The sequence below is a fragment of the Phascolarctos cinereus genome, unplaced genomic scaffold, assembly GCF_003287225.1.
Source record: "Phascolarctos cinereus isolate Bilbo 61053 unplaced genomic scaffold, phaCin_HiC Scaffold_5;HRSCAF=322, whole genome shotgun sequence".
NCBI lineage: Eukaryota > Metazoa > Chordata > Mammalia > Diprotodontia > Phascolarctidae > Phascolarctos > Phascolarctos cinereus.
The window spans coordinates 292,091,920-292,117,886 of record NW_027555958.1 but is presented as its reverse complement, the minus strand read 5'-3'; the positions used below and the strand labels follow the sequence as shown (position 1 = coordinate 292,117,886).

Sequence of the window (25,967 nt, the reverse complement as noted above, 5' to 3'; positions counted from 1 at the left end):
CTTCTATCACCAACTCTACTAGAGATAGAAACAGATAAGACAATGGTCTGTCAGAAACACACCAACCAATACTCATTTGACTCTATCCTTAAACAGGTTAGGATAACCTGAGGTATACATCTCTTCTGGGCATTTAGGGAAGAAAAGGCAGGCATGTATTTTTTTTTTTTTGGTTAAGCAATGGGGTCAAGTGACTTGCCCAGGGTCACACAGTAAGTGTTATGTGTCTGAGGCCGCATTGGAACTCAGTTCCTCCTGACTCCAAGGCCAGATCCCTATCCACTGGGCCACCTAGCTGCCCCACGGTTTTTGTTTTTTTTAAATAATTTTTTTTGGATACCTTTTGTTTTTATATCACCAAAGTTTCTTGCAGTATGACTCTTTCTCTTACTCCTAGAGAGCCAACTCAAATAATAAAGAATATTTTTTTAAAGAAAAGAAAAAGGTGAAGTTAGCAAAACCAATCAATACACTGAAAAAATTTGAAAGTATGTGCAGTATTTCACACTTGTGAACCTCTAATCTTTGCAAAGGTGTGGGGTGAGGATATCTTCTCACATCTTTTCTTTGGACCAGGCTTGTTCTTTGTAGTTTAATGACATTCACTTTTATTTTGTAGTGGTTGTTCATTGACATTATTGTAGTACATTATTTTCTTAGCTCTGCTTACTTCACTCTGCATTATTTCATGTAAGTCTTCCCATGTATTTATAATTTCTTAGAGCACTGAAGCATTCCATTATACCACATTTTGTCTAGCCATTCCCCAAATGATTGGTATTTCTTTGTTACCACAAAAAGTGTTGAGATGAATATTTTAGTGTAGATGGGAACTTTATATAGGCAGGTATTATTCAATTTTAGGGCTACAGGAGCATATTCTTTATTAAATTTCAGTTTTGCCCTTGTATAAGGAACAAGTCAAATTAATAATCGAATGTTAGACTCCTGGAGGAGGTGGAGACTTGTCCCAGTTTGCTGCACATCTAGAAAGGGACAGAGCCAGGATTTGAACTTAAGTCAACTGATTCTAAGGCTAATACTTTGAATTCTGTGTATCTGTGAATTTTTTCTAGGTAGCACATACAAACTGACCAATATAAATTTTACTTGGGAAAATAATTAAGTGGCACTATATTAAAGAATGATGACGTACTTAGCGGTTCTGTGATTTCATGAAATAGGAACTAAAAAAAACTAAATGTAATTTCTTAACATTAAGCAAGTAGTAATCAGCCATTTACTTATTAAAAATATTCTTTAAAAATATGATTCATTCCTATATCTAAAATGATGGAAATCATAAACTTAGCAAAGTACAGAGATTGTCAAATCCAACCTTTTTATTTATAAATGAAGAAACTGAGTCCAGATAAATGAAGTGACTTATCCAAAGTCATATAGTGAGTTAGTTCCAGAACCAAGACTAAAATCAAGGTTTGATTTCTAGCTCTGACTTCCCTATTAAGTACTATCTAGCAATCCCTTAAAGTAGTGGTGAATGAGAAAATAGGATTCTGATTCCAATATAGGTTTGTTTACAATAGGAAATTAGGGTTCATAAAGGTTTATATTTTAAATTTACTTTTAAAAATAAATTTCCATCATGAAAAATATTTCTAATTACTAACATCTATTCTTGACTAATCCACTTAACCCATAACTATAAATATATAAACATTTAAAACTATTACTATCCAAACTTAAAGGATGGCAATCTATTGTTATTTTATATAAGATTAATTTCTTGTGTATTTGAATTGATTTGAATATAAATTAAGAATGTCCAATCTGGGACTTTTGCCTATAGAGTCAATGAGCAAAATATGTGCATAGATAGGCTTTTAGAATTTAATTTCTTGATGTTTTTTTTGAGTGTTAAATAACTCATTGAGGAGCTTTTGAGTGGAATATTGCTGTACTGCAGGAAATGACAATATGAAGAATTCAGTGAAGCATGAGAAGACTGATATGATTGATATACAGTGAAGTAAGAACAGGAAAAAAACCACAAAATTATTACAACAATGTAAATGGAAATTACAAAAAAGAGAAAATGCATGACGTATAATAATGACCAAGCTTGACACTGGAGAAGAGATGAGAAAATGTGCCTGCTTTGCAGAGGTGGGGAACTATAGATGTGGAACATTCCATAGGCTGTTAGATTCAGCTAATGTGTTGGCTAGTTCTGCTAAACATTTTTTCTGTTCTTTTTTAATTTTCATTACAAATTAGGTTGGATAGAAGGGAGTGAGAAGAATAACTGGAAATGAAGATAATGTAAAAACAAAAGATAGCAAATGAATTCTTTAAAAAACTTCAGGAATTTTCTAGATCCTTTCAGCTTTCTTTTTTTAAGTCATTAGTTTAGTCTACATACAAATAAATGCTTGGGCTCTTATCAGCATGTATTTCTTAGGAGGTCTATTAATAAACCCTTATTGAATCTTCAAAATAATTTAATAGAACTTACACTTTTGGCTATCTCCACACATAGAATGGAGATGGTCACAAGTCACAAGTACTAGAGTTGGATAAATTAGTTAAAAATATACACGAGTATTCAGAATTACCATGCCACTTCCTTTCCTTGATAGGAATTCAAAAAAGAGGGAATTTGTAGGGAAATGTCTCCTACCTACCCTCGCCTAGTCACAGGGAATGGCTGGGAATACATAATATTTATTAGTCCCAAAGAGGCACCCACCCTGGATGTGCAGGAAGATGTTATTTCCAGGTTAATGAAGTCCATATCTGAAAGCAAAGGTAATGTCACTTATGGCATCCAATCTTGAGAGTCAGTGAGAATTTGTTAATTATAGGTTAGATTCCAATAATTATTGTTGTGATATTACCTTTGTATTACAATAAAAACACTCCAATTACCTCAATAATCATTCAAATACAACAAAGTTTTAATACAAAATAATTTGCACAGTTATATTGAATTTAGAACAAAGAACCTGACAAGTAACAGTGTTTTGTCTAAATATACAGCATTAATAAAACAAAATTAGCTAACTAACTTACTTGCTGAGGTCGACGCAACATTTTGCAAGTAGATATTTACATTGTGGTGTAGTACAACTGTGTCCCTTCAAGAGTCTATATGCTTTATATGCCTTTCCTGAGCGATAATAACAGGTTGCCAGTAAAAACAATGCTTCTTCTGAGTGTACTGAAGGGAAAAAATTCAACAAATGGTTACCATTTTGTCCCCAATAACAAGCAACTGCAGGAAACAAGATTCCATTTGACAGTAACTAAGAGAGCACTCACTAGTAACTAAAAACAAAGGAAAATTAAGCAATTATTTAATGTAAAAACAGTTCAGAAATTTCAATGAGGATAAAACAACCTATAGTTGAACAACACAGTAATTACTTTTCAGAAGACTAGAACAAAAACACAGATCCAACTGTATCATACTTCTCAAAAATCTTTAATGGCACAAGAGCTAAAATCTCAAAAGAAAGAATGAAAAAAGTAGGAATGAAGGGGAAATGGCCCTTCCAGATTTCAAACTATATTATGAAGCAGAAATTATTAAAGCTACTTGGTAATAATTAAAAATAGAAAAATGGATCAGTGGAAAAGACAAATAAGTAACAATCAGAAACAACTGAACACAGTAGTCCAAGGCTAGTTAAGCCCAATACATTTTGGGAAAGTAGTATCTATTCAACAATAACTAATGGAAAAACTGGAAAGCAATCTGACTACAACAAAAGTTTAGACTAGCATCTTGTATTATACATCTTAGTAAGTTCCAGGTAAATATGCTATCTAGCTAGAATAGGTAACATTACGCACAAATTGGAGAAAAATAAGAAATGCCTTTCACAACTATGGGAAGTGGGAAAATTCTTAACCAAACAAGAGAAAGAAATTATTATTTTTTTTTAAAAAGTCATTTCCCCAATAGGTAAATGGTAAAAGGACATGAACAATTCTAAAAAGAAGTAATTATCAATGACCACATGAAAACAAGAATAAATATACCTCACTTCTTTTGTTGTAGAGATGAGAGACTATGAGCATGTAATATGGCATATCCTTTCAGACACCAGTCAGTCAACAAGCAGTTATTAAGTACCTACTACGGGCCAAGTATTGTGGTTTTGGTTAACTTTTTTGTCATAAGGAAAAGCTCTGGGTGGCGAGGAGCATATCTTGAACCAGCTGTGATGTAAAAAGGTATCAATAAAATTAATTAAAAATAATATTTTTAAAAATGGAAGACTTGAAAAACTGGAAGAATATTCATTGTTCATGTTCACCCACATCAATACAACAAGAAAATTAAAAGCACTTAAATTAATTTATAGAATTAACGCCACACCAAGTTACCAATACTTTTTAGGACAAAATTCATTTGGAGAAACAAAAGGCCTAGAATCTCAAGAGAAATAAAAAGATGGGGCATGATTTCATTTAACTGAAATTGTATATTTTATCATTTATGATCATCTCTATAGCTTGTTTTGTTAAGATCTTTCCCGCTAGCCATAGTTGCGAAACATAATTTTTACATTCTCCTCTTACTTTTTAAATGATGTGACCTTTTACTTTTAGGTTATATATCCATTTAGAATTTATTTTGGTATATGGTATAAATGATTTTTAACTCTTTGCTATGGTTCAGTCAATCAGTAGTGCCTGACTCTTTGTGACCTTGTGGACCAACTGTCCATGGGGTTTTCTTGGCAAAGATAATGAAGTGGTCTGCCATCTCCTTCTTCAGTAAATGTAGTAGATCTTTTTGTCAGGCAATCAGAGGTTAAGTGACTTGCCCAGGGTTGCACTGCTAGGAAGTGTGGATTTGAATTCTAGTCTTCCTGACTCCAACTCCAGGCCCAGTGTTCTATCCACTGAACTACCAGCTGTTTCATCAACTCTAGGCTCTGCCAAATTGTTTTCCAGTTTTCTCAGAAGTTTTTCTCAAAAAGAAATAGGGTTCTAGAAATGCTATTATGAAGCATATTCATTAAAATTATTTATTACATTAAAAAAGAAAAGTAGCTTAGTAGAACTGACTAGACAAGCATGATCCAGAAGCAATCAAAAATGGTAGCCCACAAAATTGCTAGAGGGAGGGCTTCCTATTTAACAAGACTGGTTGAAAAAACTGGAAAGCACTGGAACAGAAAGTAGGTTTAGACCATCACATACATATACTACAACAGTGTATGAATGTCATAATGTGAAATAAAGCTGCAAAGGAAGAAAAAGGGTGCATGGAATGAAAAGAAAGTCCAGGAAAAGAACCTTAAGTGAAACTCCTTCTTGGGGATGGGGCAGGAGAGAAAGAGGGGGAGGAAAAAGAATGAATTAGCCAAAAAGACCAAAAGGAGCAGTCATGTAGGAAGGGAACTGAGAAGCACTCTTTAAGCTCTTACCATGAGAGGGACACTGGAGATACAAAGACAAAAGCAACAGTTACTACTTTCAAAAAGCTTATATTCTAATTAGACAATAAATGAATATACACAGAATACATATAAAACGAAGGCAAGGTAGTTCAGGAAAGGGGGGATAGTAGCAACTAGGGGGAGCCGGAAAAAATTTTATGAAGAAGATCGGGCACCCCGGTCTTTAAGGAAACAATGCATTCTAAAGTGTAGAGGTGAGGAAGGAATGCATTACAGGCACAGAGGTTAGCCGGTGCAAAGGAGAGGAGATGAAGTGGTATGCTTACGGTACAGTCAGTAGGCACAAACAGAAAGGTCACCTCTTCCTCAGAGACTGGAGCAAAGGACAAAAGGAGTATAAAGATACAAGAACTTTCGAGCATAGAATAAGGGGGTAGGAGGGAGTTCAAGAAACAGGAATTAATGTCATTTGTTCCTAAAGAGAAAGGCAAAAAAACCACATAGGAGGCTTGAGAAAAGGAGGAAATCTGAAAGCACCACTGAGGCCAGGACAACAGAGACTCAACTGAGGAAGAAAAAAAAGGATTGCCATGTAGCAGCAGTAACACCTCAGCTAAACTGGATTAACATGAATCTGGGGTGGACATAATTGGCACAGATGCATGAATTCCTTAACTGTTCAGCACCAATAGGAAGAGAGAAGGCAGGTACTGGGCGTGACATAGGGTTGAGATGTAGGGTTGTTTTTGTTCAGTTGTTCAACTGTGTCTGACTCTTTGTGACCCTGTAGACCATACTTTCCAAGGAGTTTTCTTAGCAAGGATACTATAATGGTTCTCTGTTGCCTTCTCCAGTGGATTAAGGCAAACAGAAGTTAAATGACCTGCCCAGGGTCATATAGCTAGTAAGTGTCTAAGGTCAGATTTGAACTCAGGTCTTCCTGACTCCAGGCCTGGCACTTTATCCACTGAGACACCAACCTACCTCCTGGAATCTAGGGTAAAGGAGAGTTAATAATAAAATGTAGGTACAATGAAATGAGAAGACAGAGGAAGATATGGCTATAGAGGCATAGTGCTGTGGTGGATATGGATGAGACCTGACAGGGGAAAATGATTTTTGCCTCAGTAAATAGTGACTATGAATCACAAGGCTAAGGGTAGCAAGAGGTACAAGTTTGTTAGCCACAGGATAAAGAAAATAATCAGGTCAATTTGAAAATGATAGTGTCAGTGTCCACAGGTCATCATTCTATACATTGGGAAGCTGGGAATATAGTTGGCAGGGCATTCTGGTCTGTCCTCTGAATCAGTAGATATCTGGTGATTTTGTCCCCAGTGACTGGGCTCCCACTCAGCAATGGCTTCATTTCTAATAGAAGATACCTTATTCAAGCAGTGCATTCCCAATGCCTTAATCATGGGAAGTATAAGCCCTCTAGTAAGGTCCCTAAGACTCAAGATCTTGGTTGGATATAAATCTCCTCTGGTATGTGCCAGAGTAGCCAATTAAACTAAGGAGGAATCTTAATTCCCTTAGCTTTTCTCTCAAAAGCAGACAATTCTTGCCATCACAAAATCTGACAGTGGTAAGTGGTCATCTAATATACACTTATAGTTCATCCTCTAAAACTAAAACTATCTATAAAACAAACAAAAAATAACACAACCCTCATCTATAAATTAATCTGTAAAATTTCTGCCACAAACATTTCTTCTGATTCCCACTTGTAAAAACCAGAAGAGAGTCTGAAACAGCAAATAATATTAAAGAGCAAATTTAAAACGAATGGGTCACATACCTTCGGCATACAGTCTTTCTGCAAGGAAAACTGCATCTCGGAAAGCATAGTGGTTTAGTGCTTGCCATATAGCAGCCTGCAGAGAGAGAGAGAAAAAAAGAAGACCTCTGAGATCTTGAATGGTTCCTGCATATTTCAAAGAGCTTAAGTACCCACACCTAACAGAGTAGTTAAAGGTTGAACTGAAAATGTCAAATTAGCACCCACAATTCAAGCAATGGTAATATTTGGCTGCCTGGCAAAATTGATGCCTTGGCTAAAGTTGTTTTGAGAACTTGGGTCATTTTAAAGTGTTGATTAAGGTGGGGATAAGCTTAGCACCACTGCTATCAGTAAGCATTTGCATTTTAGCAACAAAACTTGCTCATTAAAGATTAAAAACTACAAACAATGCAACTCCACAATTCTGGTTCCCAAAGTCATTTGTTTGACTCAGTTGTTTATCAAGTCTAACCTTATCAAGCACAAAAATGCTCAACTCCACACTTTTTCAAACCAATTCAGATCTGGAAGAAAGTAGGGAAGGAGGAAGCCCACTAAACAAATAAGACTAGTGAGAAGGTTCCAATTTCATTGTTATTCTACCTCCCGACTTTCTCTAAACCTAGCCAGTACCTACAACAACAAACCAAACACCTGTGATGAAACTCAACAGAGTCATAATACTAAACAGAAGGCTCTACCACATTCACTATTGCCAGCTCAATGCTACCACCATCCAAAGAATTAAAGGAACATTGAGAGTTACACCTATGTCTTTAGTTCTCTCTGGCCCTTTCCCTTCTTAGTGGCCATTCATAAACTCATTAAATCAGACTATTTAAAATATTTAAGCTAATTTGTGAAGAAATCTGAGTAAAAATTATATACTGAGCAGATAATTTATACGTACATATATTATTCACTCAATTCAGCCTGTCTTGATCTTAACACAGGGACCAGATTTTTACATTTCCCTCTGTCATCTGGCAGGTTGATCAGTTTATTTTACATTACTTCACTTGGCAATATCATCAGTTCCCATGGATTTTATTACCTTTCCTTCCCCATTCTCTCTGCTGACCTCCAATCTAATTTCTCCAACTGCCTTTCAGACACTTTCAATAGGATGTAAAGTGACATTTTAAATTTAATATGTCGAAACCAGAACTCATTATCTTTCCCTCTAAACCCTCCTGCCCTCCTACCTTCCCTATTATTGTAGAGGGAAATATCATCCTCCCAGTCTCTCAGGCTAAAAACACAGGAATAATCCTGGATTCATCATTATCTCTCACACCCCATATCCAAGTTGTTGCCAAGGCCTGTTGATTTCACCTTTGCAATATCTCTCCAAAACGCCCCCTTGGTTCTTATACTGCCATCAATCTAGTACAAGCCCTCATCACCTAACAGCTTAACTATTACAATGGCCTGCCAATGGATCTGCCTGCCTCAAGTCTCTCTCCACTCCAATCCACTCTCCACTCAGCTACGAAAGTGATTTTCCTAAATAGAGGTCTGACTATGTGATTCCTCTACTCAATAAACTCTAGTGGCTCCCTACTGCCTCCAGGAGCAAATACAAAATGCTTTTTGGCATTCAAAGTCCTTCATACCTAGCCCCTTTCCTACCTTTCCAGTCTTCTTCTACCTTACTCCCCAGCATGTATTCTTCAATATAGTGACACTGGTCTCCTGGCTGTTCCATGATCAAGACACTGCATCTCTCAGTTCCAGGCATTTTCTTTGACTGTTCCCCATGGGGGGAATGCTCTCCTTTCTCTGCTCCTACTACTGACCTCCCTGGTTTCCTTTAGCCCCAACTAAAATCCTACTTTCTATAGGAAGCTGATCCTAACTCCTTTTAGTTCTAGTGTCTTCCTTTTGTTAATTATTTCCTATTTACACTGTATATATATATCTTGATTTGTATATATTTGTTTATATGTTGTCTCCTCCATAACATTATGAGCTACTTGAGGGCAGAACAGTGCTTTGCCTCTTTTTTGTTTCCCCAGCACTTAGCACAGTTGCAGGCACATAGCAGGAACTTAATATTTATTGACTGACTGAATCCTATGCTAGAAAAGCTTTAATAGGTCCAATGATAGACCATATTATCTGTTATCAGAAGACTAGTCTAGCTAAGTTCAGAGAGGCTTACTACCTCATTGACAATAGGGTAATTAGCTTTTCAGATATACAAATCTTGAAGACTATCTACTAAGTTGACAATTATGAGTTACTTCAGTGAAAGATGTACCAATGCTGATGTAAGCACAAATTCTAGAATAGTGCTTTAGAGTTGTAATTAGGACTTTTAAATTACTACATCTAATGGTCTTTTCTCAGCCTTCATATTCCTGACCTTTTCCTGTGGCATGACACTACTGATTCCTCCCTTTCCCTTCTTGATATTCTTTTTGTCTCTTGCATTCCAAAATGCTGCTCTCTTCTGGGTTCTATTCTAAACTGCTTCTTTTCACTTCCCTTATTGGTTCTTCTTCCTCATCATGTACAAAAGTGGGTATCTCTCAAGGATTTGTACTTAGCCATCTTTAGACTTTTCTTCCTTGGTGAGCTCAACCAATTTCAAGGCTTCAGTTACTGTCTCTATTACATTTGGATGTGATTTTTTTTTTCAATTAAAAACCAGTTAGTTTCTGTCCCTCCCAGTTCACCCACTGAAAACAACAACAAAATTATTGCAACAGAAATGCTAATATAGCAAAACAAATTTGCACACTATGTCCAAAGATGTGTCTTATTCTGTATCTTGAATCCGTCCCCTCAATCAAGAAGTAGAGAGCATGTATCATGGAATTATAGTTGGTCATTTATTCAATTGATCTGAATTCTTATTACTTTTCTTTCAAACGATTCCCCAATCTCTCCTGAGCTCAAGAAACTTTAAATGAATAAAAAGCCCAAGTAGAGGAAAGAGAATGCCAAGTTGACCACTTCTGTTTTTAGAGATGAAAAGAACTTTTACAAATTTTCTAATCTAACCCTTCACTTTTTATAGAAGTCCTGAAGGCTGAAAAGGTTTGTTCAAGGTCACACATTATAAATAGTAGAGTAGGGATTAGAACCTAAGTCACCTGGCTCCAAGTCCAGTGCTTTTTCAAATACAGAGAGAATTAGAGGTACAATGGATAGAGCACTCAGCTTGGAGTCAGGAAAGCCTGAGTTCAAATACAGCCTCAGACATTTACTAGCTGTGTGACCCACTTAAGGTCTGTCTGCCTCAGTTTCCTCAAGGAAACTGTAAAAATGAGGATAATAATAGCATATTATTATAGCCTCGTATGGCCTCATAAGGTTGTTGTGAGAATCAAATGAGATATTTATAAAAATCACTTAGCACAGTCCCTAGAACACAGAAGGCACTATATAAATGCTTATTTCCTTCTCTGCTTCTCCTAAATCACTGCCTACTTTACTAATTGCTTCCTAGAAAACTCTAGTCAATCAAAAAACATGTATTATCCACCTACATGCCAGGAACTGAGCTAAGCAGTGGGGATACAAAGACAAAACAAAAATCAAACAGTTCCTGACTTCAATGGATTCACATTTCCACAACTTAAGAGACATCGTGTGTGTGTGTGTGTGTGTGTGTGTGTGTGTGTGTGTGTGTGCAATTTTATATAAAATATATACAAGGTAACCTTGGAAGAGAAAGGACTAACAGCTGGGAGGTACCAGGAAAGGTCTCATGCAGAAGATGGAACTTTAGCTGAAGTTTTGAAAGAAATCAGGAATTCCAAAAGAGGGAAGGTAAGGTAAGATAACTTTTCAGGCATGGTGAATGACCAGTGTAAAAGCAGAGAGATGGAAGATAGAGTGGTAGTGTCAGGAATAGCAAAAAGGCCAGTATGTCTGTATTATAGTGTGTGGCACCTGGAAAGGCTGGATGAGGCCTGGCTATGAAGAGCTTTGAATAACAAATAAAAGAGTTTATACCTGATCCTAGAGGTAAAGAGGAGCCACTGGAGTTTACTGAGCGATGAGGTCAGATCTAAGCTTTAAGAAAATGACACAGGCAGTTGTGTAGATGATGGACTGGAGCAGGGAGAGACCTGAGCTAGGGTGACCAAGAGACTATTGCAACAATCCAGAAAAGAGATGAGAAAACCTGAATTAAAGTGGTGGCTACGTAATACAGCAGACAAAAGGGGATGGAGAAAAGAGATACTATAGAGACAGAAATTATAAGATTCATTAAGTGAGGGTGAATAAAGTATTAAGGATGACACTGATATTGCAAACTTGAGTGTCCAGAAGGATGGTGGTATCCTTCATAGAAACAGGAAAGTTTAGAAGAGGGGAGGATTGAGAGCAGAGAAGAGTTATATTTTGGACATGTATTTGAAATGCCTATAGAACATCTAGGTGGGACATCTAATAAGCAATTAGGACTGGAGCATCTTTATTTGTATGTTTTGCTAGCACCTAAAAATTGACATGGAAAAACATTTCACCTCATAAACCTGCTGCTATTCCTTTCAAATTTCCTACTGTCATCCAAGCTTGAATTCTCAGTCATCTATGGCTCCTTCCTTTCCTTTACACCCCCATATCCAATTGATTACCATGAGTTACCACAACCCCTTGATTCTACCTTTCCAAATCTCTTGCACTCATTCCTCTTCTCCAGATTCATTATCAGCACCCTAATTCAGTCCCTGATCATACCTCCTTTGTACTATCACAACAGCCTCACAACCGGTATTACTATCTCCAGTCCAAATAATTTCTTACATAACTGCCAAAACAATCTTTTTAATATATAGGTTTGATGTCACAGCTCTGCTCAAAACCCTTTCAGTAGCTCCCAAACACTTATAGAATAAAACCTAATTCCTCAGCCTGACATTTAAGTTTTCCACAACCTGATTTTAACAAACCTTTCTAACCTCTTTTTCCTATAATACTCCCCTTTATATATTCCACCTTCCAACCAAATTTGATCATTTGTTGGTCTGGAATCTGTAACATTGTCTCTAGTACCTAAACCACGCAACTTTTTCCATGTCTACCAGTTGAACTTCTTCCCTTTCTTCAAGAACCAGCTTGGGCGTGTCCTCTTCCATTAAGTGTCCCTGTTGCTCACCTCCACTTTCAATGCACTCCTTGCTTTGCCCTTATTACATACTCACTTGTGTACATATTGCATTCCAGCACTAGATTGTAAATTTCTTGAGGACAGATAGCGTGTTGTTTTTCATCTTTATTTTCTCAGTACAATAGGCCTTAAACACTGTTGGTACCTAATAAAATTTATGTAGTACCACTGTATCCCCAACACTCAACAGTGACTTTTATATAGTGGGCACTCATTGTCTGCCAAACTGAACAGAATCCATCTATTTTCCCTGATAAATGTTATACTCCTTTAAGGCAGGGATCCTGTCCAATTTATCTTTGTACCTTCTGCAACAACTTCCCTAACATACAGTAGGGGTTTAATAAATGCACACTGCATCATTCTAACTCACAGGTTCTCTAAATAACTTCCATTGCATTCTACTTCCCACCCTCCTCAGCACATGGTTACCAGTTTGCATACACCCAAACTTTAGTCAATCATTAAACTAACACTTCTGAAACTTCCCTTTACCCATAAAAAGTTTATCTTTTTTTAGTAAGGAGAGAGTTCTGGGGAGAGATTCATTTCTTTACACAACTCTGTCTTATTCTACCACATAAACAGAAACGTAGCCCTGCACTTTGCTTAGAAGACAAATTTTCAAAGCAGTACTCAAGTATTATCATTAGGCATTTTTGCACCCTTACAGCCCAAAGCTTAAACCTAATGCCCATGAAAAATTTTTAGACTTACTTATTTCTGGGAATAGGTGACCAGAGGAAGAGGTAGTAAAAGACAAAATTAGGTCTCTAAGTACCTGCAGGGTTAGAGGAAAAGGGTTAGGGTGAAGAATGCTGCTTGCTTAAAATGGCTCTCTATTGGTCTCTCAGGGTGTGCTTATAGGTTTCAGGACAAATTTTGCATATAAATGACCTGTATAGGCAATGGGAGAATATGAATCCAAACTCCCTGCTCTTACTCGCCTTCCTTGCCCCACCCATCCCCAACAACTGCCTTTTGTTCCTTAAGTAGGAATATTCAGAAACTAATCCCCTAGTAGAGAGGAAGAAACCTACTGTTATGCAACTGGAAGATTTAAAAACTATTAGACCCTAAGAAGCAACTAGCCAAACCCTCTGGCCAAGCAGGTCTCCCAGTCCCTATCTCTTATCTTTGAGATCTAAGAGTAAGAATTGTAGTGTCGGGGAACCAGGAAATATGTTTAAGACTTTTAAGTTATTCAGAACAAATTTTGCTAGTTATAAATGATGGTTAAGGGAAGCTGAAATGGTATTATTCATAAAACATTAAAGCTGGAAATGGCTTTTGATCATTTAGTCCAACCCCCTCAATTTACTAATCCCAAACCATGGGTCACAACTAAATGCCTCACCCAAGGTCTTCCAACCACTGAATGGGATGTCCCAGTGAAGACTTCTCAGTGTAATTAAGCTAATGAGTTCAGAAGGTAGTGTGAGAAATGAACTCTCAGAAGTGAAGGTTCCTCAAAGGGTCAAATAATTCTTGATTACTACTTTCAAAATCCTCCCCCACTCAGACCCTGTTTTTAAGCACTTAACAGAAAGCCCCACCCCCAACCTGAGCCGTTTTGTCCTTGGCTTTGAATTTCGTGCCCGGAATGTAAGCCCCACCTGCCAGTTAGAATGTAAGCCCACCCCCAGTTAAGGGGGTAAGGGAGAGTGGTGGGTGGAGATTTGCTTTTATAAGGCGGCCCCTGTTAGGCGGTCTCTCTCTCTCTCTCCATGTGTATCGGAGGAGCAGACAGCCATCTCTCGAGATTGTAATAAAGGGTAACCTTTGCTTTCCACTTTGAGAAGTCTCTGAGTTTAATTTGGGTTGGGGTCGCTGTCCCACACACTACTTACTGGCAAGAGTGAAACTCGTACTCCTATCTTCTATTCTAGTCCTTTTTCCACTACATTAAGCTGCCTACCTTTCAGGTATATTAGGGTTAGACTAGGCTTTTATGAGCTGGTCTAGGAACCTAACTAGTTTACTAGACATTGTTTTCATGAGAAAATGCATCCTGAGTTTCAACTAACAACTTACAAGCCCTATTTAATTAGGTAGGCTTGTGATAAAAAGTTTTCAAGTAAAGATACCGTCAGTTATTAATGATAATGAAAGGGAACATCAATGTGGATGTTATAAAACATCCATTCCTTTCTTTGGTGCCACAGCGTAAGTCTCAAAGATAGAGATTTAATAACAAAAATGAAAAAGCCAGGAGGGAAACTGGGCAACACTTGGCTTTTTGGCACAGTTCTTTATGAAACCAAGTTTACAGACAACTGGAAGATATTTCCTTTTACTATTAGCAATCACTTATTTGATAACCTGGTAAAAACTTTAGGCAAACTACACACACACACACACACACCCCCTCAGTCTCCCAAATTATCAGAATTTAGGGAAACTGAATTCTTTGACTGGATGTATCACAGCTCGATATTCAGGTATATCAGGCTCTGTGAACAACGGTAAACTAAGAATTAGTAGAAGAGAACTCAAGACAGGAATTCTTTCACTACAGGTGGTATAAGGATTGACTCTTTTGTTAACTAACAGACTAGCCAGAGGTGAGCATAAGACTAGGATGTAGACAGAGAACAGCAGAATTGCTACATACTCCTTATCTACATTAGGCTATTAGAAAGTAAGAGCCTTGCTGGGCAAGATTGCCTTTATTCACTATTTGTGGACTTCTGGAGAAAATCAAGACAGTGTTGACTAGGTCCAATACAAATTCATGTCACATAATCTTCATTGGACCCACGCTACCACAAGACCTTCTACACTAAGTGATTCACCATCCCACTTATCACAGAGACTTTCCCAAACCTTTTCATCCTCTTTAGACCCTCCCATGGCTCTCCCTCCGCTTTCAGCTGAGATCCTTGCCTCATTTTTCACAATTAAGAGTTCCCTCTTATTCCCTACTCATTTCACATCACTTAGATACCTTCTACCACTCTACCTCTACTTTTACCTACTTTTAAAGCCCAGTCTCACAATGAAGAGGTGGCCCTTCTCCTTGACCAGGCTAACCCATTTCATTTATCTTTTCCAGCAGACTGCCCCCTCTATTATCCCCATCTTTCATTTATCTTCAGTCTCTCTGCTGATGATTACCAGATTTACTTATCCAGTCCTAACATCTCTTTTAGTGTCTAGAATTGCATCTTCAACTACCTATTGGACAACTCGAACTGGATGTCCCATAGATATCCAAAACTGAACTCATTCTCTGGTCTCTTTGCTATTCCTCAAACAAAGTACTCTATACTCTATCTCCCTACTGTATGCATTTTCCTTGGCCTGTCCTCTATGCCTGGAATTCTTCCCCTATTTCTGCCTCCTGACTTGCCTGGCTTTCAAGTCCTAGTTCAAATGCTACTTTCTTCAAAAAGCCTTTCCCCGTGTCCTTTAACACTACTAGTGCTCTCCCTCTGTTGATTAACTTCAATTTAACCTGTATATCTTGTTTGTACATTTTTGTGTTGTGTCCCCCATTACACTGTGAGATCCTTGAGAACAGGGCCTGGAATAAAGTGGGTATTTAATAAATGCTTACGATCTTAAATTCAACACAATCAAAACTTAACTCATTTCCCCCCCTAAAGCTTCCCTTCTTCTTAATCTCCCTATTACTCTCAAGGGCATCACCACTGTCCCAGTAATTCAGTTTTGCAATCCAGATGTCATCCTCAACTCCTCACCCCACCTCATATCTAATCTGCTGCCAACCCTTTTTGATTTCACCTTTGTTAACATCTCTCCTATACATCCCCCTTTGCTCTTCTTTCATTGCCACTACCCCCATCACCTCATACCTATACTACTGCAACAGCTTTCTGGTTGGTCTCGCTCAAGTCTCTCCCTACTCCAGTCCATCCAACACTCAGCTGTCAAAATAATCTTCCTAAATGGCAGGTCTGACCATGTCACTCCACTATGCAATAAATGATAATGGGTATTAACTCCTGAATCAAATATAAAATCCTTTGTTTGCCTTTTAAAGACCTTCTAACCTCCTTCCTATCTTTCCAGTCTTTACTCTCTTCTATGATCCAAGAAAATTGGCTTTGCTCTTCCTCACATAGCTAAAACTCCCCCTTCTGTGAGAAGCCTTTCTCATACCTCGCCCCCCCTCAAATCCTTAACTAGTGCCTTCACTCTGAGACTACCTGCAATTTGTCCTGTACATATGTTGTTTCTACATAATTGTCTGTCTGTTGTCTCCTCCATCAGACTGAGTTCCTCAAGGCCAGGAACTACTTTTTGCTTTTCTTTGTATCTCTGGAACTTAGTACTGTGCCCGCTGAATAGGAAACACTTAATAAATCCTTGTTGACTTATTTGATTTGCCCTTATATCCCTAGCAGCTAGTATAATGCCTTGTACACTACAGGCAATTCAAGTGTTTGTGGAATGGAGAGAGAAAAGCAGTATGGTAAACTCTAAATGCAGTGACTACAGTCTCAAATTTAAAAAATGGAAAATGTGGTCTAACACAGGACATTCTTCTTGTAAAGACTCTTAAAAATATACTTTCTTTTCTTGGTCAGACCTATGCTTAAGAAAATTATTTTGGATCTGTGAGCTTGTCAATTCCCATTCCTCCAGTAATTCAGATTGCCACCAGTCGGTGCCATCCATCCTGTGTTACTCTCGTGAACGTTCTTCTAAAAGTTTACCACAGGAGATTGAACCAACTGCTGGAAGTCATCTTCAGTTTTTCCTGACATCTTTAGGGTACCAGTGGAGCACTCTGGCTATCCACATGTTACCTATGCCATATGATTACCTTCATGTCATGCAATTCCTTCCTATACTTTATTTCAGTTCTTCTTTGGTGCTCTTCATTGCTGCTTACATCTACCATTCTTTGTTTGATATTTATCTTTATTAATCTTTTTCAGAGGCAATAGTGTTCCAGATGTTGGTGCCATATAGCAACACTAGTAAAATATTAGTATTGAAAGAATGGGCCTTTGCTTTCATCAGGAGCTTGGAATCAGTTAAAAGAGGTTGGTAGTTTCCCAAAAGCAATCCAGCCTATTGTCTTCCTCCTTTCAGCTCTAGGCCCAGCTCTTTATTCACTTGTACTATCTGTGCCAGATAAACATACTTAATATTGGACGAAGTTTTATAGCATTTCCGCTCAAATTTATGTTGAGATCTGGGCAATAGAATTTTCTTCATCCACTTGATATTTCTTCTGTGGATAGATAAGCTAAACTCCTTGAAGTTGTTACAGAGCTCTTTCAGGAAGTTCTACGTGTCTTAGGGCTTGGTAAAAAAAGCAAATTTAAGAGGGAAACAGCTGGGAAAACAAATCTTTGCAGCAATTTTGCTTGATATCCAAGATATATAGGGAACATATTCAAATATATAAGAACAAGAGTCATTCCCCAATAGGTAGATGGTCAAAGAATATGAAAAGACAGTTCTAAAGAGAAGAAACGTAAGTTATCAACAAGAATATGTTGTTAATAAAATAAATGCAAATTGAAACAACTATAAAATTCTACCTTATGCCCAACAAATTGGCAAAGATGACCCCAAAAATGGAAATGACTATTATTGGAGGGATATGGAAGGACAGGCACAGTGTTGCATTGTTGGAAGAGCTGTGGATTGATATAGCCATTCTAGAAAGTAATTTTTGAACTATCCCCTTTCCCGTAATCATTGAACTGTGCCTGTCTTTTACCCAGTGATGCTACTACTAGACTTAAGCCCCAAAGAGATATGAGAGAGCGAAGGGACCCATATGTACAAAAATACTCATAGTAGAACCTTTTATTATAGCAAAGACCTGGACATTAAGGGCTGCCCATCAATTGGAGAATGGTTACACAAATTATGATGTATACTTGAATGTTATTGCATTATAAGAAGTGATGAAAGACAGATTCAGAGAAACCTAGAAAGCCTTGTAAAAACTGACCAAGAGTAAACTGAATCAATCCAGGAGGGTGATTTATACAGTGACTACAATAATGTAAAAGAAAACAGCTTTGAAAGATTTAAGAACTCTAATCAGTGCAACAACCAGCCATTATTCCCAAGAATCAAAGATGAAATAATTTCCCATCTCTTGAGAGAAAAATGATGGACCAGAAGTACAAAATAAGATTTTCATTTTTGAAGATGGTTGACATGCGGCTTTGTTTTGCTTGACTCTGCTTATTTGTTACAAAGGGGGAAAGAGGGTAGTGAGTCAGTTAATAAATGGGGGAAGAGGTACACTTATTAATTGTTTATTATGTTCCCTAGACACTGCTAAGCACAAGGAATACAAAGATTAAAAAAGACAGCCCCTGTCCTCAACCCATAGGAAGAAGTTACCAGGGAAGGGAGTTTTTTCTGTGGAGGTTGAAGGGAGTGAGGCAGGAGAGGAGGTATACTGGTATCAATTGGCAAATGATGAGTTCTAATAGCTAAATGGGATGTGAAGCTGAAGCTCATGGTTTGTTATCTAGGGCCAACTTGACAGCTGAGTGCTGGATGGACTGGAGTAGGGAGAGACTTGAGCGAGACCAACCAGAAAGCTGTTGCAGTAGTATAGGTATGAGGTGATGAGGGTAGTGGCAATGAAAGAAGAGCAAAGGGGGATGTATAGGAGAGATGTTAACAAAGGTGAAATCAAAAAGGGTTGGCAGCAGATTAGATATGAGGCTGGGGTGAGGAGTTGAGGATGACATCTGGATTGCAAAACTGAATTACTGGGACAGTGGTGATGCCCTTGAGAGTAATAGGGAGATTAAGAAGAAGGGAAGCTTTAGGGGGGGAAATGAGTTAAGTTTTGATTGTGTTGAATTTAAGATCGTAAGCATTTATTAAATACCCACTTTATTCCAGGCCCTCTATATGTACTGGGAACACAAAGAAGGGCAAAAGACAGTCCCTATTCTCAAGGATCTCACAGTGTAATGGGGGACACAACACAAAAATGTACAAACAAGATATACAGGTTAAATTGAAGTTAATCAACAGAGGGGAGGGCACTAGTAGTATTAAAGGACACGGGGAAAGGCTTTTTGAAGAAAGTAAGATTATTTTGGCAGTTGTGTGAAGGGTGGAGGACAGTGGGGAAAGAATAGAAGGTGGGGGTCCAATTAGGAGGCTGCTGCAATAGTCCAGGCTTCAAATTAGAATCCACAAGACAGCAACTGATTGGAAAGGGGAGGGCAGATAAAGGAAAAAAGTCACGAACGTAAAGCTCCTACAGAAGAACATTCGCTTTGACTGATGAGTGAAATGTGTTAAATACCTATCTTTAGGATGAACTTCTCCTTATATCTGAACTCCTGCCTTAAATTTACCTTAACTCTTCTTCATGAACAGGAAACTATGCTAGAAAACTAACAAGTTAGCTGTAAAATGCAGCCAGTTACTTTGACTAGGATATTTATTTTTTGCTAATCTGACTTGACAAACAACAAATACAAGAATTCCACATACAAAGAACAGAACAGAAGATAGTAGATGAAACGGCAAATCTCCACTAAGTACAGCTATTTTTTAAAAGTATATACAATAAATTCAGCATAGAAATTATAAAACTATCCCACTTGTCAGTGTTTTTTCTGTGCATACAAAAATCCAAACCAACACTCTTGTTATTCTTTTCTTCTTTATCACTATGCTTCAGCTTGGCATTCATCCAGACATCTATCCATCTATCCAAGTCATCTCATTATCTGTCTATGCCAAGTGATCTGCTCTCCCCCACCCCCACTCGGGTATCCTTCAGAACAGACCTGAGACATGAATACCTGGGCCTTCCAGAATCCATGCCCCAGTCCTTGAGGATGTTAATCCACTTATCCTTAGCCCTCATTAGCCAGTAAGTGTGCAATCTAGATGAATTAGTCTTTTAGCAACTTGATTGGTATGACACTAAATACACTATGTTGTCATTTTTATTCTATTGTTGATAATATACAGAAGAGCTGAGGATTTGTGACAATTTATTTTATATCACACCATTTTGTTGAAGTCACTGAATTAATTTTTAGTTGAATCTTTAGGGTTTTCAACAAAGTAAACCATATTATGTCCAAAAAGTAACTTGTTTCCTTTTTACCTATGCTTATTCCCAAAATTACATTTTCATCTTACTGCTACAGCTAGCATTTCTAGAAGCGTATCAAATAGTAGTGATAATAATACACATAGTAAAATATAGTAAACATTGCTTTATTCCTTATTGGAAAGGCCTCTCACATTTTTTTTCCATTATAAATTAATGCTGGCTCTCAGTTTCAGAAAGCTACTACTTACAATATTAAAGAAAGGACCATTTATTCCTATTTTTAGAAATGCCTTGTTTAGCAATAGGTATTAGACAGAAGCCTTTTCTGCATCTATTGAAATAATCATGAGAATTTTATTTTTTGCAATTAATATTACCTATTACGTTTAAAGTTTTCCTTATAATGAACCAACCCTTCATTCTGGGTAGAAATCCAATATGGTCATAGCATATAATATTTTAAACATATTTCTGTGATTGCCTTGCTCACATTTTATTCATTATCTTTAAATTGATATTAATTAGCAATAATGTTCTGTAGGTTTGTTTCTCTGCTTTGTCTCTCCAAGGTTAGATATCAAGACAATATTTATATCATAAAAAATGAGATTGATAGAATCCCTTCTTTTTTATTTTTGTAAAACAATTTATGTAATATTGGAATTAAATGTTTTGAATGTTTGTTATAATTCTCTTGTAAATCTATGTGATCCTGGGATTGTTTTTTTTTCCTTTGTTAGTTCATTTATGGCTTGTTTACTTTCTTTTTTAAAAAAATTCTGTGTATATCATACTACTAAAATTGGTATTTTATATTTTTGCAAACGTTCATCATGTTATCAATTTTATTGACATGGTGGGGCAAAATAGTTTTCAATAACTCCCTTTTATTTCTTGTTATTCTTTTTCATTTTTTATACTGGCAATCTGGTTTTCCTTTCTTTAAAAAAAAATTAGATCAACCAACCATCTACCTATTTTATTCAGTTTTAAAGAAATAATTTCTGGCTTTAGTTTTCCCTCAACGGTTTTGTGCCTTCAATTTTATCTCCTCTATGATTTTCTAAATTTCTATTTTCATGTTTACTTATGCTTTTAAATTTTTGGTCTCTCTATATTTTTAGTTTCTTTCCCAATTCTTCGATCTGTTCTCCTTTACTGATGAAATTGTTTAGAGAAATACATTTTCCCATAAGGACTGCTTTGGCTGCATCCCCAAAATTTCAGTATGTTGTCTAATTGTTGTCATTTTCTTTGATGATGTTATCTATTGTTTCTATTTGTTTTTTATCCACTTTTTCTTTTAGATTGAATCCTTTATGGATATAAACTTGCAGTTTTCAGAAGAAATTAAAGCTATCAACAGTTATAGAAAAATATTCTAAATCACTAATAGAAAAATGAAAATGAAAACAACTCTGAGGTACCACCTCATACCCATCAGATTGGCTAACTGTTGCACTGCTGGTCGATTTGTGAACTGGTCCAACCATTCTGGAGAACAATTTGGAACTATGGTCAAAGGGCTATAAAAATATGGATATACTCTGACCGAGCAATATTGTTATAGGTCTGTATCTCAAAGAGATCAAAGAAAAGGGAAAAGGCCCTATATGTACAAAACGATAGCAGCTCTTTTTCTGGTGGTAAAGAAATGGAAATTGAGGGGATGCCCATCAATTGGGGAATAGCTGAACCAGGTGTGATCATATAATCATGATGGAATGCTACTGTTCATAATGAATGACGAAGGGGATGGTTTCAGAAAAACCTGAGAAGACTTATGTGAACTGATGCAAAGTGAAGTGGGCAGAAATCAGGAGAACACTGTACATAGTAACAGCAATATTTTAACAATAAACAACTGTGAAAGACTTAGCTACTCTGAAATGATCCATGACAATTCCGAAGGAATCATAATGAAAAATGTTATCCACTTCAGAGTGCATATTGTAGCAATTTTCCCCTTTATTTTCCTTGCTTTCTTTTGTTATTGTTGGTAACATGTCTAATATGGAAATATGGTTTGCATGACTTCACGTATATAACAGGTATCATATTTACTTGTCTTCTCAATTGTGGGAGAGGAAAGGAGAGAATTTGGAACTAAAAATTTAAAAATGAATGTTAAAAAACGTAATTGGGAAATGTTTAACAAAATAAAAATATAATACAATATAAAAAGACTGAATCTTTTCCTCAAAAGCCCTTTATTTATTAAATTTTTTATTGCATTGTGTCAGTAAAGCATGTCTTTAATAATATCTGTCATTTTGCACTTGTTTGCAACTTTTTATGTTCTAGCAGGTAAGTCAATTTTTGACTTTGCAAAGATGCTATACACAGCTGACTTAGTCAACAAACATTTATTAGATGCTTCCTGTGTGTCAGGCACTGTGCTAAACATCAGGGTTACAAAGGAAGGTGAAATTTTATGGGGGAGATTATGTACATAATTACTACACAAAAAATATATACAGAGTAGATGGAGATAATCTGAAAGGAGAAGGTATGAGCAGCTTGGAGGGTATATCTCTTGTAAAAGGTGGGGTTTGAGTTAAGTCTTAGGGGAAGTTGGGTAAATTAAAAGATGGAGATAAGCTGGTAAAAAGTGACAGAGATAGGAGATAAAGTGTATTGTTTTGAAACTTTTTTTTCTTTTTAAGGCAATTGGGGTTAAGTGACTTGCCCAGGGTCACACAGCTAGTAAGTGTCAAGTGTTTGGTCTGAGGCCAGATTTGAACTCAGGTCCTCCTGACTTCAGGGCCAGTGCTCTATCTGCTGTGCCACCTAGCTGCCCTGATAAAGTGTATTATTTGAGTAACTGTAAGTATACCAGCGCAGCTAGATCATAGGATTGCATAGAGGGGAACAAAGTATAAGAAGGTTGGAAAGACAGGAAAGTGATAGGATAGGTTATGAAATCAAAGAAATTTTATATTTGATTTTGAAGTTAATAGGGAATCACTGAAGCTCACCGAGCAGGGTGGTAATATGGTCATACATACAAAAAAAATCTCTGTGGCAGCAGAGTGAAGAATGGAATGGAATAAGGAGAAACTTGCAGCAGGGAGACCAGTAAGAAGGCACTAATCTAGGCAAGAGGTAATGAGGGTCTGAACTAAGGTTATGGCTATAAAAGAAGGGAAAATATAGGAGAGATGTTTGGGAAGGTAGAAAGGACAAGATTTGGCAACAAACTGGATATGTAGGATGAGTGAGAGTGGAGATACCCTTGACATTAACAGGAAAGTTCTGAAAGGTGGAGGGAAAGTAAAAGGTGGGAATATACTAGCTATGTGACCCTGGGCAAGTCACTTAACCCCAATTGCCTTAAAAAAAAAAGGTGGGAATAATTAGTTTTGTTTTGGATATAGTGAGTACAAAATGCACATAGGACATCCATTTTGAAATGTCCAAGAGGCAAATGGAGATGCATGACTATAGTTCAGAAGAAAGACTAGAGCTAGACATAGGACATAGAGATTTAAGAATCATCATCAGAGATGATAATTAAACTCATAGGAAATGATGAGATCACCAACTGAAACAGTTTAAAATGAAAAGAGAAAGGGGCCCAAGGCAGAACCTTGAGGAACACAAAACAGTTAGTGAGTGTGACATTATCCACATCACAAGAACCAGCAAAGTAGACAGAGAAGTATTTGGACAGACAGAAAAACCATGTTGCTACTTTCTTACCCTTTAAGAATGCAATGAGTTGGGACAGCTAGGTAGTGCAGTGGATAGAGCACCGGCCCTGAAGTCAGGAGTACCTGAGTTTAAATCCGGCCTCAGACCAAACACTTGACACTTACTAGCTGTGTGACCCTGGGCAAGTCACTTAACCCCAATTGCAAAAAAGAAAAAAAGAAAAAGAAAAAAAAAACAATGTGATGAGTTTAAATATCACATCTCTCCCTACTCTGTCCAACTCAGACAAGTGGGAGGTTCATATGATACCTACTCCCCCTACCCTTTGTCCATCTTTATATATTTTTCTTGTAAGTTAAGATAGTGTTCTACCCTGTATTTCCTTATTTCTTCTTTAATGGATTTTTCATCCAAGACCACCAAAAGAGAGCAAAATCATCCCCAGTCCTGAGAGAATTAAGAAAATTGTGGTAACTGAGTGAATCAACCATACTGACTCCATCTTCTGACTCAATTCTGGATATAGCTCTTTCTTTTCAATTATGGGCTAGCTAGTCTAATTTATGTCTTCTGAGAAAACTTTATTCAACTGTGGGAAGTGGAAAAAAACTTTATCACACTGTTTGAACCTAGTCCTACATGGCTGGGAAGCTGGACCACCTCTATCTGCTGCTTAGAAATCCTTAACTAAGGACCTAGGTTGTGCTGACCAGAAACCCAGTCAGATCCAAAGACTGATGCAAGGAGTTTTCTTACAATTATATATCTCAAGCAACCCAAATGTCTTATCTGAAAATTGGCCCCATAGTGGTCAATCAATTACTGTTTCTTTGTTCCTTTCACTGCAGATACTTGGAGAAGGGGAGCATCTTTTTCTGATTTCAGGGAATTTTACCTGTTCATTCTCCCCCTCCTAACCTGGAAAGTCCCTAATCTTTCCTCTAATTATAAATCAGATTACCTAATCTTGTATCCTGTGTATCCTGGCTTATAACCTGTTTACCTTTTTTTCTCCCCTTTTAATGCATAAAAATTGGTCTCCCCCTGTATTCAGAGTCTAGTGCCAAGCCGAGGAGGCCTGGTTCCAATTTGTTATGCAATTGGCTTGCACTGCTTAATAAACTGATACACTCAGAAACTCTTTTATTTCCTCAGTTATTTCAGATTTGACCCATCAATTTTACCACCCACAGTCCTTGTTTCTCTTATTTTTAAAAGTCTTTCTGTGACACTAAAAAGTCATTAGGATTCTGAAGGGTCTCTTGTTCTAGTAGAATATTACATTTAGTCATTGCTTAGCCCCTTGTGATTGCTCAAATGCTTTACTTTCTAGCTTTTCTTTCTTCTTGTGTTCGAATTCCAGTATTTCCATTCAGCTCTGGTCTTTTCATCAAGAATGCTTTAAGGTCCTGTATTCCATCAAAGATCGACTTTGTTCTCTATAGTATCTTACTAAATTTTGCAAGGTATGTTATTCCACTTCCACAAATGAAGCCAGTCAAAGAGGATGCAGTCTATTATGTGGTCAGCAGACTGGAACCATACATGCATTCTGTGACCCCAGTTAAATAAGCCTTCATATTTTGCCTTTGGGAAACAGCATAGTGCAAGCTTTCCTCTCATTTACAATGATAGCTACAAGTGATTCCTTGGTTGGTCAACAAACACTTATATAGGGCGTTCAACATGCCAGGCACTGAGCTAAGCTGTTGTCGTTTGTTCTCTGTTCTCAAAGAGAATCATGACATCAGGAAGGCAATGCCATGATGTACAAGTGAATTAGATGTAAGCGAGGGAGGGCTGTGCAAAGTCACCAGCCTCACTTTCTCCTCCAGAGCCATCTAAGTCCAATGGCAAGGTATAGATCAGGATGACTGGAGATAGCCTAAGCTAAGCACAAAAGATTCGAAGAAAGGCAAAAAGTTCCTACCCTTAAAGAGCATGCTACCTAATGGGAGGAGACAACACATAAATAATTAGGTACACATAAGATATATC

At 37.2% G+C, this 25,967-nt stretch overlaps 1 protein-coding gene across 5 annotated transcripts in view; it reads right to left on the bottom strand.

The window, feature by feature from the left end:
* CDC27 (cell division cycle 27) overlaps positions 1-25,967 on the bottom strand; it is a 105,799-nt gene that overhangs the window by 58,525 nt on the left and 21,307 nt on the right. For 4 of the 5 annotated variants that reach the window (XM_020997535.2, XM_020997534.2, XM_020997532.2 and 1 more), the window contains exons 2-3: positions 7,177-7,252; positions 3,034-3,181 (exon numbers count right to left, since the gene is read on the bottom strand). In XM_020997535.2, coding sequence (XP_020853194.1) covers positions 3,034-3,181; positions 7,177-7,252 — 224 coding nt within the window. Of the gene's footprint in view, positions 1-2,710; positions 2,758-3,033; positions 3,182-7,176; positions 7,253-25,967 lie in introns of those variants that run through there. The other variant, XM_020997541.2, reaches the window with a different exon arrangement.